General features: G+C 47.2%; 1 protein-coding gene across 1 annotated transcript; it reads left to right on the top strand.

Annotated features, from left to right (window-relative positions):
* Positions 1-1,384: 1,384 nt before the first annotated feature.
* LOC135986093 (solute carrier family 2, facilitated glucose transporter member 3) lies at positions 1,385-13,302 on the top strand. Its single transcript, XM_065629867.1, has 10 exons — positions 1,385-1,519; positions 4,699-4,794; positions 6,152-6,312; positions 6,613-6,853; positions 7,023-7,185; positions 7,788-7,975; positions 9,039-9,143; positions 9,563-9,664; positions 9,909-10,112; positions 10,634-13,302. The coding sequence occupies exons 1-10, from the start codon at positions 1,505-1,507 to the stop codon at positions 10,847-10,849; spliced, it is 1,491 nt and encodes a 496-aa protein (XP_065485939.1). The 5' UTR covers positions 1,385-1,504; the 3' UTR covers positions 10,850-13,302.
* Positions 13,303-14,448: the final 1,146 nt, after the last annotated feature.

Raw genomic sequence — 14,448 nt, 5'->3', positions numbered from 1 at the left:
CAAAATAAAACAACCAACCAAACCAAACAAAAAAACCAAAACCAAATTATCTGGAACCTGGGTCTCATCCACAGCTTTGGGAGGTGGGAAGAGCATCTCCCTGTGCTCTTTGTGTGGCTATCTCTGTGCCCGTCTCTGCTTGCTGCTTGCCTCACTGTTCAAACGACAGACTGGAAACACCGATGTCATACAAATGACCAGGATTCTACCATTAGCGGGCATTTGCATGGCATGAAAAGTGTGGTGAATACTTCTCCACGCTAATTCCCAGATGCTCGCTCCGGCACTGGGCAGCAGGGGCAGCAGGGGCACCAGGGACAGAGGGCGGCAGGAACAACCCCAGGTTCCAATATAGTTTGGGGAATGACCTATTAGAGAGCAGTGTAGGGGAAAGGGACCTGGGGGTCCTGGTGGACAGCAGGGTGACCATGAGCCAGTACTGTGCCCTTGTGGCCAAGAAGGCCAATGGCATCCTGGGGTGTATGAGAAGGGGGGTGGTTAGTAGGTCGAGAGAGGTTGTCCTGCCCCTCTATTCTGCCCTGGTGAGACCACATCTGGAATATTGTGTCCAGTTCTGGGCCCCCCAGTTCAAGAAGGACAGGGAACTGCTGGAGAGAGTCCAGCGCAGGGCAACGAAGATGATTAAGGGAGTGGAGCATCTCCCTTATGAGGAAAGGCTGAGGGAGCTGGGTCTCTTTAGCCTGGAGGAGACTGAGGGGTGACCTCATTAATGTTTATAAATATGTAAAGGGTGAGTGTCCCGAGGATGGAGCCAGGCTCTTCTCGGTGACAACCAACAGTAAGACAAGGGGTAATGGGTTCAAGCTGGAACACAAGAGGTTCCACTTAAATTTGAGAAGAAACTTCTTCTCAGTGAGGGTGACGCGGCACTGGAACAGGCTGCCCAGGGAGGTTGTGGAGTCTCCTTTTCTGGGGACATTCAAAACCCGCCTGGACGCCTTCCTGTGTAACCTCATCTGGGTGTTCCTGCTCTGGCAGGGAGATTGGACTAAATGATCTTTTGAGGTCCCTTCCAATCCCTAACGTTCTGTGATTCTGTGATTCTGTGAGTCGCAGGGGCAGAGGGAAGCAGAGGCAACGGGGTGCCCGCCGGCCGCCCGTCCCTGTTCGCCGTGCACCATAGCGGCCTGGCGGCTCAGCACGCACGCTACCGGAAGACCGCCGGCCTCAGTTTTCAGTTTTCAGTCAGAAAGTGGTGGGAGTCGCTGTTTTCATGTGTGGGTTTTGTTTTTTTTTTTCCCCGTAACTGCGGGATGCCGGGGAGCTCCTCCCTGGCCCCTCCCACCGGCCCCCGCCCATAACAGAGGCGATAAACGCGCGGCTTCAGGGGGGCGCACGCGTGGTTGTTGGCAGGGCTCGGGGAGGCCGCGTTGCCTGGGAGCCGAGCCGCGCGTTCCGTTAGCTGCGGCAGCCGTTCCACAGCAGCCGTTGGCCAGGCACTGGGAGCCTCTCGCCGGCGGTCGTTCGCCGTTCGTCGCCGAGGATGGATACCAAAAAGGTAGTGCGGGACCATGGATTTCTTCCTCCTCCTCCGGCCGCTGCGAGGTGGTCGCCGGCGGGCAGCCTCCTCTCGGGTCCGCGGGCCTTTCGGCCGAGGGCCAGGGAGGGGGGGATGTGGTCGCGACTGGAGGGTGGCCGGGACTCATCGCCGCCTCGTTGTCCGGTGCCGCGGGGTGTGTGTTGGTCGTATGAGGATGGATGCGGTGGTGGTTCCGGCAGGGCTGCGGCTGCGGCCCTTTAGGGGGTGACCCGGGAGAAGCCCGGTCTGCGGGGTGGGGGGACAGGCGCTTTGAGAAGGGTTTGTTGCAGGTCGTCAGATCGATTTTCGGGCGCGTGGCCTGATGATTCACGTGGTGCTCTCCATATTGTATTGATCATGAGGTTTATTTTGCTGGCAGGGCACCACTCGTTTGTCCTCCCAGGATTCGTGATGCTAAAAGCGGATTACTCTTGAAGGCACTTTTTTTTCAATGGTGCTGGCATGGCCTGTAGTAAAGGTACTTTTAAATTTCAAGAAGAAATCAAAGCATATCATTTCCCCTCCTTCGGAGAGCAGGGGACAGAGCCTTTGTCGGTATCGTAGTTCCATCTGCAGCTACGAGCGGGGCGTGCACCAGTGGTGTGAGCTAATGACTGCGTGTTTGGATGCATCAAGGGAGAAAAGTAGGCAGGCATGAGGAAAGAGAGAGACAGCAAATATCCAGCTGAACCCGGTGTGTGATGCCGGGGGATTACAGTTACACGGGAACGGCAGAATCAGGGAAGCCCGGCACGTTCACCGCCATATTGATGGGAGATGCGGGTAGTGTGAGAAGATGAGGCAGAGGAAAGGAGAGCATCTGGTCAAGGTTGCTCAGAGGAAGGCTGAGAAGGCTGCTTTAACTGGGTTCAACAAGTTGTACTGCTCTGAGGTTCCAGTCAGTGAAGGAGAGGGGGACTGGTGAGAGGCATCTCCTGGATAATGAACACTGCTGATGTCTGTGGTCAGAGGGGGGGGTGATGGTTTGAATTCCTTGCTGGTGTATAGACTTCAGCCTTTAGTTAGGGTGGGTGTAGCTGTACTATTTCTGAGCTCCTTGTTTGCCTTTTGGGAAGTGAGGCATTTCCAGCAGTAACAAATGATGCATACATTAGATCACGGTCTGGATCACTGTGGGGGATGGGTCAGGCCATGTGATGTCTAGGTGGTATGAGACCCGGGTAGGAAATGAATAGTAGACAACAGCAAGAAGAGTATGAATACCCTCTACCCTCAGGTAGAAGAACTACTCTCCTTCTGTATGTACCATGTAGGTAAGAGGTGCCCACAAAGGAGGTACCCTGTGGTCCCTGCTGCACCCAGAAGCAAAAATCCAGCTGTGACCACTTTGAGCCATGACAAAGCATAGCCCTGGGGGAAAGATGCTGTTGTGTTGAGTCACCGTGTTGAAAATGCGGGGAGCTGGGTTTTGTCCTCAGCTTTGTTATACTTGCTGATTAGGGATGGACCTGATCTGGAGTCTTAAAAGTGCTTAGATATCTTAATGTCCTTTTAGAGGCATCCAGCTGCTTTGAAAGAGTTGTGTCCTTGTGATTTGTTTCCAAGTTTCCTTGTGACAAAAATGAGAGATGTGGTCACAGGGTGGCAGGGAGAAGAAGGCCTAGACTGCCTAGGGCAGGGGAGTCAAGCTCATTTTTACCGGGGCCTACATCAGCCTCGTGGTTGCCTTCAAACAGCCAAGTGTAATTTTAGGACTGTAGGAATAGTTACATTTATACAGTCCTAAAATTACATTTGACCTTTTGAAGGCAACTGTGAGGCTGATGTAGCCCCTGGTGAAAATGAGTTTGACACCCCTGCCCTAGGGTGTATTCAGATGTGAACACTACTTCAGGAATCATCTGCCTCCTGCAAGAAAAGGACCTTGTCCTCTTTGTCTCTGTCTCCACCACTAACCTCGGCAGGAAGAGAGCTCAGCCTGAGACCTTTATATGATGTAGGTGGGGGAAACCATGCTTGAGAGTAATTTCCCCATTTTCTGTTTACTGGGGCCTAACTGAGCTATGTTGAGGGTTGTGCAGGACAGATACATCTACGTTCTCGGCTTGAAAGATTGGTAAAGGTGGTGTGAGGACTGGCAAATGGTTATTGGCTGTTTAGGGCAGCCTTGGGAGCCCTTGTTCCTGGAGCTGAGTGGGAAAGTGAGAGACTGGAAGAGATGTGACAGTAGGCCCCACAGAATAATTTTCTCTCCCCTGCCAGCCTTAGGACAATAATTGGAAAGCCCTGGAAAAGGAACTGTTAATATTTTTGGAAAAGCTTTCAGTCCCTCCTGAGACAAAAACATGGTATTTCCAAATTGTGCCAACCCAAACACTGGCCATCTTAAGTGCCAACTCCTGAGTCACCTGCTCCCCCATGCCTCCCTAACACAGAGCTGGCTTAAATGCCACAAGTTTGAAAAATGTAGAAAATGCCAGATGCTTTTTACTCACACTTAAATTTCTCAGTCTGTGGGACTTCTAAGTTGAACCTTCAAGCTTACTCTATGACTCTAAGGGCTCAGTAGTTTGTTTTAATTTAATAGAGATTCACACACATTCAAATTCCAGGGGCTGTGCTTCATTTAAAATACCGAGTATTGCCACAGCATCAAGAAAAACAAATGCGCAAAGGTTGGCAGCTCTGCTACCTCCTCTGTGAGGAGGCTGCTGTGCCAGGTGCCCTGGGGCAGGGTTGGGGAGCTGTAATCTGGGAAAAGCAGGCCTGTTGCTGAAGAGTGTATGTTTTAACTGTGTGAGTGACTGCCAGAATAGCTCTTGGGCAGATCTGAGATTCAATTTATGGGAACTTGTCATTTGGCATGGGGAAGAATTAGATCCTTGTTGCATTACATGCCAGCAAAAGCTTTTCTGTAAAGCAGATCAACCCAAAATAACTGCCACTAATGCAGCCAGTGTATTCATTACTAGTGAGCTGAGAATAGTTGAAGGTCAGGAGACAAAGGGGAAGTCCTGACTTCTAGTCACAACTTCTTACAGTTGCATCTCTCTTTCCAGGGTCTCTGTTACTGGTAGCCACCTTGCTGAATCTTGCATGTGGTACCTATGAGCTACAGCTGCTGTTTATGCTGAAGAGAAACTCAAGTTGTGTAGAAAGTAACCAAATTAACTAAATTATTTTATCTCTTTCTACAGCAAATTACAGCACCCCTTATCTATGCTGTTTCCATTGCTGCCATTGGATCTCTCCAGTTTGGGTACAACACTGGTGTCATCAATGCTCCTGAGAAGGTGAGAGGGAAAATAAGTTAGAGAGATGGTATGAGTGAGTTGCTGATGAGAAAAAGGTATAAAAAGGAGAGGAGCTGTCTCCCAAAGAGCTAATAGTTTTGTTGTAGTTGACTTCATAAAGTCAAGAAGACATTTAAAACCCCTTTCAACTACAACAATAAACAGGAAGGGAAAAGCTTTGGTGAGAGAGAGCAACCAGAGAAGTTAATTCTCTTAATTAGAAGTGCAGATGGGGCAGGAGGGGTCCACCTGCCGTTTTTTGGGAGGTCTATATTTGGTGCATGGAGGAATGTGAGCCACTTCGGTTTTGAATTAAAAGAAACCAGCCATGGCAGAATGTAGAGACCAGCATGAAGAAAAGATTTGAGGGTTGGTAGGCATTACTGTTGCCCTGGTTTAGTCTATCTCAGGGACCACCTCAGGCTTCTTTGTTTATTCATTCCTTATTTTAAGTGTAGATTCAGTGCTTGTAAAAGGGTTGTCACTGGGGCACTCTGACCAAATCACCTAATGACTGACTATAGCCTAAGAAAGAAGAGATGAAGAAAACGAGAAATGTGGTTTTCTCGTAACTATATGATGGTTCCTTTCTTTCTCGGGAACTGAGTCACCAATACCACATCCACCCTGTCTCCAGGAAAAGATGTCACATCACATGTTGGTGGGGGAAGGGTCCTCCCTAGCTAATGTCCTGCTGCCATCTGCTGGGGGCAGATGCTCTGAGATTATGTCCCTGTCAACCCTTGCAGAATTTCCCTCATTATCAGAGAGGATGGCTTGGAAGTCAGCAGCACAGCCCTATCACATGACCACAGGACAACGAAGGACTATTTTGCATAATGCTGCAGTCTTTCAGGCTTAGCTCAGTGAAACTTTCTGTGTCTCTGAAACTATTTCCATCACAGAAAGCCAGTCCCTGCTGTTAGAGTTCTTGTACTGCCAGAAATGTTCCTTTCCATTCTCTGGTCACATTTTCTTGCTCCCTATCATTCCCAACTCTCTCTCACTACCTCCCCCCAACTTCCCCCCCAAGCACCGCTAGTGACTCGCCTCATCCAGGAACATTTGTAAGATAAACTTGTTTCCTTAATCATCGCTGGCCCACCTCTGCCACATTCAGCAAAGCAAGCTCTCCCTCATCATACTGCTACCTGTCTCTGAACTTCTCAGTGAAAGTTCCTCCTTCTGCACCCTGATGCTTCTCTTCTACAACTCGTTGTCGCCTACTGAAATTTTAGGGCCTGTTCTTGCTTCTTGCCTCCATGAAAGCAGAAGGAAGTAGTAAACTCCTCTCTTGCTAGTGCAAAATGCCTTACAGTGGGTTTATAACTCTGTCTCCATCTGTTGTCTCTTGCAGATCATCCAGAGGTTCTTCAACAAAACCTTGTCAGAACGGAGTGGGCAGGTTGTCTCCTCAGAGCTCCTCACCTCTCTGTGGTCCCTTTCTGTGGCCATCTTCTCAGTAGGAGGTATGATTGGCTCCTTCTCAGTCAGCGTGTTCGTCAACAGATTTGGCAGGTAAGTTGGGAAGAGGGATTCAGGCCATTAGGGAAATTTTCCATTCTACAATGGAGTGTTGGGAGGAAGAGGGCAGAGGTGAGACAAAGGGAGGAGGAGGAGGAGCCTGATGAGGAAGCCCTTGGCCTGCAAAAGGAAAGCAGAAGAGTTGCAGGCCAAGGCAGGAGCTGAACGGGAGTTACTTTGTTCTCCTCTCACCCCTGAGACAGGGAGGTCGTGGGTGGGTTTACCCCTTTCTCAGTGATTTTTTCCCACTGTATTGGCAATTTAAGCTCAGTCTTGACATCTTTACCCTGGCAGGAGGAACTCCATGCTGCTGGTGAATGTCTTGGCCTTTGCTGGTGGCACTCTCATGGCCTTCTCTAAGATGGCAAAGTCAGTGGAGATGCTGATTATTGGCCGTTTTGTTATTGGCCTATTCTGTGGTCTCTGCACTGGCTTTGTGCCCATGTACATCAGTGAGGTCTCACCCACCAGCCTCCGTGGAGCTTTTGGCACCCTCAACCAGCTGGGCATTGTTGTGGGCATCCTGGTGGCCCAGGTAGGCTTGACAAAACCTGATCCTGCCCTCAGGGGAAAGGAGGGGCTGGGGGGAGGGTGAGGTGGGCCACACTTGCCATCAGATGTGGCATGTTGTCCTGTCATTCACTGGTGTGGGGGTGAGGAATCAGAGTATTGAAATGACTATTTCTTTCTAATTCTTGATGTAGATCTTTGGCCTGGAGGCAATCATGGGAACTGAGCTACTTTGGCCACTGCTGTTGGGGTTCACCATCTTCCCAGCATTCCTGCAGTGTGTGGCTCTTATTTTCTGCCCTGAGAGCCCCCGTTTCCTATTGATCAATAAGATGGAGGAGGACAAAGCTCAAGCAGGTAGGAACTCATCTCTGAAGGGGTAGGGCTGTATTCTCGCTCCCAGCCCACACTGAATTGGAGTGGGAGGCCAGGACTGACTCTGGAGCCTGTGGTGGATCAGGGTGTGACACCCAGAGGGCAGCAGGCCTACCCTCCCATCCTTTAGGTTGCACCAGAGCCAGGAAATCTGAGAAACCTAGCATCACTCCAGTGAGCGCACTGGAGTGGCACCTGGCCTGGTGGGATGTCAGAGGGCCAGCTCCTGCAGCTCTGTCAGTCCTTCCTGAAGGGCAGAAAATCAGCTGACATTTAACGTGAATCTCAAAGGGTGTTTTCCATCTGCTACTGTACATGGCTAGAGTCAGCTCTGGGAAGTCTGTGAACAGAATTAAGGGATCAAATATAAGTTTGATCTGGGTCTAGTTTCCGTGATGATCACAGCACCTTGACCTCTGGGCTGAAAAGATGGAAGGCTGTATGTAGAAAGAAGCTCGATCTTTCCCACATGGCAGGTCCAAAGACTGACTGACAGTTGGACAAGTGTGCCCTCTCTGAAACAGCAGGGCAGAGTGAGGGTTGTGTGTGTATTATACCCAGCATTTTTGGATTCCTCCCTCCAGTTCTCCAGAAGCTGCGTGGTACACAAGATGTGTCTCAAGACATCCTGGAGATGAAAGAAGAGAGTGCTAAAATGTCCCAGGAGAAAAAAGCAACTGTGCCAGAGCTCTTCCGTTCTCCAAGCTACCGTCAAGCCATCATCATCGCCATCATGCTGCAGCTGTCCCAACAACTCTCGGGCATCAATGCTGTGAGTTATTTTCTTGTCCCACCTGCTGGCCCTCCCTTATCTCTGGCTACACTCGCACTTGCCACTGATATTGAGACAACTGTGCTTCCAAAAACTGCTTTTTCTGCCTTGACTGGAGGTCACTGTTTTGTGATAACTGCAGAGATTGCCAAGATGGAAGGTGGAGATTATATTTGCTTTCACTTTTCCCACACATACCCTGGCAAGACATAGCAGGCTTGCATCATGAATGAACCTTGACTGGAAGCATGCTGTTGTATTAAAAAAAAAAAAAAAAAATCTGGTGACTGCATTCTCAGGTGACATAATAGAAGGCCTTCTGAAGTCTCTGAGAAGTGTCCTATATATTGCTGATCACTTCAGCGTAGCTTCTGAGTGTTTAAAGTTGTAGCACAGCACTATAGAATCATAGAATAGTTTGGGTTGGAAGGGACCTCCAAAGGTCATCTATTCCAACCCACCTGCAATGGGCAGGGACATCTTCAACTAGATCAGGTTGCTCAGAGCCCCATCCAGAACTGGATACTCCAGATGAGGTCTCACCAGAGTGGAGTAGAGAGGCAGAATCACCTCCCTTGACCTGCTGGCTACACTTCTTTTGATGCAGCGCAAGATAAGATTTGCCTTCTGGGCTGCAAGTGCACGTTGCCAGCTCATGTCCAATTTTCCATCCACCAGTACCCTCAAGTCTTCTGCAGGGCTGATCTCAATGCCTTCATACCCCAGCCTATATTGATACTGGGGATTGCCCTGACCCAGGACCTTGCACTTGGCCTTGTTGAACCTTATGAGGTTCACATGGGCCCATTTCTTGAGCTTGTCCGGGTCCCTCTGGATGGCATCCCATCCCTCAGGTGTATCAACTGCACCGCTCAGCTTGGTGTCATCTGGAAACTTGCTGAGGGTGCACTGGAACCCATTATCTGTGTCATTGATGAAGATATTAATATATTTTACTGCTGAGTGCTGCTTGTTGGGCCTGCAGACAATTAGAGAGGGAACAAGAGGCATGGTCTCAAACACTGGAATCATGACAGCGTCCAACTTTGGCTTCTCTTCCCAGGTATTCTATTATTCTACAGGGATTTTTGAAAGAGCAGGGATCACACAGCCTGTGTATGCCACCATTGGAGCTGGCGTGGTAAACACTGTCTTCACTGTTGTGTCGGTAAGTGGAACAGGGCCTTATGGTGAGAGGTAACTTGTCTGCCTGGGCTTCTTTGGGAGGTGTGACTGACAGGCTGTGGCAAAGCATTGGGCTGGGCAATGGACTATAACAGCAAAGAACGCATTAAAAGCATTATGGAAGAGGAGGAGGAGAGAAAGAGATGTTATAATTTTAGAAGAAAGGGACAGTGAAAAGGAAGTGCATGGGGGAAGAGAATGCTGAGAGAAGGCAGTAGCGAAAACCAGAGAGGAAAAATGTGACAAGAGTGAAGTAGCCTGGTGACCTGCCCTGAGCTCACGACTGTCAATGAGGGCTACAAGCAGATGAAAGAGGTGCAAGGCAACCTGAGCAAGGCAGCCTCTTCTGCTCTTGCTGCCAAAGTAACAAATATTCTTTTTTTCCTTCTGCCATGTTTCCAGCTGTTCCTGGTGGAGCGTGCGGGGCGCAGGACCCTCCATTTAGCCGGTTTGGGTGGCATGGCTGTGTGTGCTGTTTTTATGACCGTCGCTTTAGCTCTGAAGGTAATTAGTGTTCTTGTCCAGGCTGACCTGGGACCTATTAGACTATACATCTGCCTTGCCTTGGAATTCTGCCCTGTACAGATACAGCTGGGGCTAGAGCTGAGTGTGCAGTGGAGAGTACAACTTCCTAACTGTGGAAACTATGCCACAGTGCAGCTGAGAAAGTTGTGACACTGGAGATGCTATTGTGTTGTGCCATATTTGCCTCTCAATTTGCAGCTGATCATGTTTTGTTCTCTTGCAGGACACTGTGGGGTGGATCAGATACATCAGCATTATTGCCACTTTTGGCTTTGTGGCTCTTTTTGAGATTGGCCCTGGCCCTATCCCCTGGTTCATCGTGGCAGAACTCTTCAGCCAGGGACCACGGCCTGCAGCCATGGCAGTGGCTGGTTGTTCCAACTGGACCTCCAATTTCTTGGTGGGGATGCTCTTCCCCTATGCAGAGGTAAAGAGCCAGTCCACAAAGCACTGTGAGAGTTCTGCAGCATTGGAACAGGTGTCCAGAGAGTGGCTGTAGAATTTTCATCCTTGGAGACCTCAAAACATGACTGTATGACCTTTAACAACCTGATCTCTCCTTAAAGTTGTCTCTGCTTTGAGCAGAGGGCTGGTCAGTCTTCCAGGCGTCCCTGATTCTGTGTTCTGCTTGTTGCTGAAGGTTAAGTTGTGGCTCACCTTATTCTTCTGTCTTAACTGCCTGTAGCTTACAAGTAGCTGGAAGAGCCATCTTAATTAGCACATCAAGGCTTTCCCTTTAAAAGCCTCAATTTTGGTCACACCCAGGAAGATTAAAATGTTTCAGAAGCCCATAGGAACCTGATTTCAAAAAATGCTGTATTGAGAAAAAGTCAGTAAAGATGTTGTTTGAGAAAGGTTTTAGAATTTTGACCTGTCAACAGGAAATGACTTTGCATTTAGGTTTATGAGCTTTTCAAATTAAAACTTTTTTTTTTGTCCTCCTTGCAGAAACTATGTGGCTCGTATGTCTTCCTCATCTTCCTTGTTTTTCTGGTCATCTTCTTTGTCTTCACATTCTTCAAAGTGCCAGAGACCAAGGGCAGGACATTTGAAGACATCGCCAGGGGCTTTGAAGGACGAGCAGAAGCCAGCCCCACATCACCTGTAGAGAAGAACCCCATGGTGGAGCTGAACAGCATACAACCTGACAAAGAAGTTGCCTAAGATTCATTGCACACCCCTTCTTCGACTCTTACATGCTTAAAGAGTCATTAAAAGAAAGAGTAAAGAAAACTATGAGAAAGAACTGGGACTTTTTTTTCTCCCCTCAATTGCTGCTATTTTTTCTTTGCACCCACATACTCCCCCATTCTGCCAGGCTTACCAGCATTAAGCAAATCCAATATGGGTGATCCCATGTTCAGATACTGGAAGGCACCTGGCACTTGCAAAAATAATCTCATCTTCTCTGTCACAAACATCAAGACGACAGAGAAGAGCTGGCAATATTTTTGCTTTTCTCACCTGTAGTTGCTATTTGGCGTTAACATACTTATGCACGCAATGAGCGTTACATATTTGAATCTAATTACTATTTTTATAGTGAGTTGAAGTGGCCCACCAAACAAGTCCCCAGCCCTTTGAGTCTACTCTGTGTATGTGCAGTGTTACACTGGAATTTAACAAGCCTACCAAAAAGCCATCTCCTTGCTTTTTCCTATCCAGTGTGTACTTTTCTCAGCCTCAGGAAAAAGGGGACCAAGTTACATGCATATTTTTCCCTGCTATTTTATTTTTTTGTACAGACAGACCGAAAGCATACTTTTACTTTTTATTTATTTGTATGTCACTTTGTAAATATTTATTTTTTTAATGGTGTACAAAAATGTACAGATAATGAAATTGAAGACATTTAAGAGAAATAGCTATTCTAACAAAAGATGCTGTGGACTTGAGGTGCAATAAGACTGTGAAGGAGAAATGTACTAACAGGAGGTTGGGTATTTTGGATAGTATGTACAACAGAACCAATTATGCACATCACCTTTAAGATATTTGTGCCCTCTGGAAAGAAAAGCAAATAATTGCGTACTTGTGAGAAGAGGTATGTTTGTTTGCCCACTAAAATATCTGTTATTTGGGATGTTTTGGGAGGCAATTTTAAATATTGTTGCCAAGCATCATTTGGAAAGCGTGGTACTGCTGTGAATGGTTATTGTTAGTTTATATTTTCAGTCATGGTTAAGCATTTTATGGGATGATTGAGGGTGGTGATTGCAAACCAGAAGGTAACTTTTCCTGCCTTCTCTTAATTTTTTTTTTTTTTTCCTGCTGTGCTGTATTCTAGTAGGTCGGGAAGTCTGAAATTTGCAGATTGCTACTTAAAGGTGTGAGGATAAAAATTATTTTCCAAAGCTATGTTTTCTTAGCAATTGTTCTTATAAATATTGGATACAGGCATGTAGCATGACCCTTCTGGACAAAGGCCTGGTCAGTTACGGCGTGTGTAAGCTCATAAAGGTCACAATGCAGGACCAGGGACCAGAGCTACTGGAACTTGCTAGCTTACTGTGAAAGGTCTGTAGTGCTCAGTCCACTGGTTGGTTGTAGGCCAAATGTTTTTGCCCTATGTATCCTCTCTGGAAGATTTGCATGATATTGTGATGCTCACCAGTGTGCAGCATGCTGTATAGATGAGTACAGCTCTGTAATACTGCTTCTGTTAAAAGGGACATGGCAGACAGTAATTGTACATCAGTAAATATTGGTTTCCCAGCTCATCGTACTGTTAGGCAATTGAGAGTATGCATACATCTACCTTTGCTGCCAAGCTAGCACAGTTCTAGCAGAGCTCAGTTGAGGAAAGTAAAATAATAGCACATATGGTATAACTTGCAATCAAGGGTTGGGAGCTTTGCCTCACTGACTGCAACACTGTGTCAAGAGACACTCCAGGCCCTTGTCTATCTAGATCTGCACAAACCATCTAAAGGTAGCACAGAAGTAGGTCCGATTTAAACTCATGCTCTAAGATCTTAGTTTTTGGACTTGATCAAACTCAGATCTAACTGCAAACTCATCCTGGAGTTCATCACTGTATATCTTAGAAGAGAGACAGGCCCACAGATTCCAAGGTGAATAAAAGGAAAAAAGGTTCAGAAACCTAGCAATGAGACCAAACTTGCCGTTGCATGGATAGCCCAAGCTTTCTTGACTGCTTCAGAGCAGGTCAGTGGATCTGGCATTTTCAGTAACTAGAATGATGACATTTCTACCTTCCCTAATGAGAAACAGTTGCAAAGAGAAGTAAAACTTGCTTTTAAGTACTTCCTGTGACTTCATTTGAAGCACTTTGCACAATGCAATCCTATTACATCCACTTTTCCCTAGCTTTCCATCAGGTTTCCATGCCAGATATTTATTCTCAGAAGTATTATATTACTTTTTTTCCCCCAATTTTCATATTTTGGCTAAGTTATACATATTGTGTCCTTCCTTTGATCCTCCAGCACTGCCAGACATGATGTTTGTATGTAGGCATCTCTGTTAGCAAATTCCCCTGCAGCTGTGCGTAAGAGCATTCCATACATCAGAGATGTGTGTTGGCTTGGACTGAAATGTGTAGGTCTTTCTCACATGGTATCTCTTTGTTTTCTTCTGTAACAGCATTGTGAATATTTTGGATGGGTTTTATATGCTTATTAATGTTATTTCCTGTTTTTAAAATAAAAATTATAGAGCTAAGTATCTGATTTGGATTTCACCTTTACCCTGCAGATATTTGGTTTCTTTCTCCTTTATCACAGCCTGGGACTACCTCCTAGAATGTCCCCAACTAGTTTGTTGTAGTGGAAATGAAATTTCCCACAGCCTCCATGCATATCACCTTAATTCCCTTAGTTTTTAAACTAAAAGGTGTTCTTCTCTGTCTCTTGTTTGCCCAAATCCTTTTGTTTGCATCCAAATCATTTCCTGCTGTTTCTCAGGAGAGGAGAGGGAACTGCCTGGTGGTTAAGAATCCTGCCCAGAGCTAAAACACCTGAGACTTCTGCCCCTGCCCTCTTCTGAGAGCAGCCCTCAACTTCTGCCATGAAGGTGAAGAGGGATCCTTTCCCCTGTAAATGATGTTTTGCTCCCGCTGTCTTGCAAGTGATCTTCATGTCCTCCTTGGAAATCTTGCCTGTGTACACTCAGTACTGGGTGTCTGAAAGGAGCTGGGTGGTGAAGAGGAAAGCTCACCGCCTGGAGAGAGGCCTGTCCCCAGGAGCTGCTTCCTTATCACAAGGGCTGTGGCATTTCTGTCCCACTGGGAGATCTGTGGGGTGCTCTCACCCATGGCTTTCTTGCACCCACCTATTGCCATGAAGAAACACGCTCCTCTTCTAGTGCACTTGCTTCCCTATCATACAGCAATCTCACAAGGCCAAGGAGTCTGTTTCACAGGCTGAAACTATAAGAACCGGTAATCAAAAAGGATGAGGAGGAAGGGAAAAAAAAACACAAAAAGAAAAAAACAACCAACCAAAACCAACCCAAGGTACCTTAGAGGAAGAATCAGGCTAATACAACTCCAGAGTTGCACAAAGCAGCCAGGAAACAGGATATAATGTAATGTCTGAAAAAGCTCAGCATAAGCCAGAACTAGTACAGGCTTTCTGGATCCTCATATCACTGACTGCTGCATGTTCCTAGATGGCATCTGTGTTTTGCAAAGTTTGCTACGCAGCCAACCTAAGAGCTGGGGAGTGCTCTGGGCTAAGCTGTGCATGATTGTTTTTCAACTGTGTGGCTGAGCTGAAAAAATCCAAAACCCAGCCGTCCAT

This window comes from Caloenas nicobarica, chromosome 1, assembly GCF_036013445.1.
Source record: "Caloenas nicobarica isolate bCalNic1 chromosome 1, bCalNic1.hap1, whole genome shotgun sequence".
In the NCBI taxonomy this organism is placed as follows: Eukaryota; Metazoa; Chordata; class Aves; order Columbiformes; family Columbidae; genus Caloenas; species Caloenas nicobarica.
Note: the sequence above shows the minus strand (reverse complement) of the source record. Positions and strands in the feature narration are given on the sequence as shown.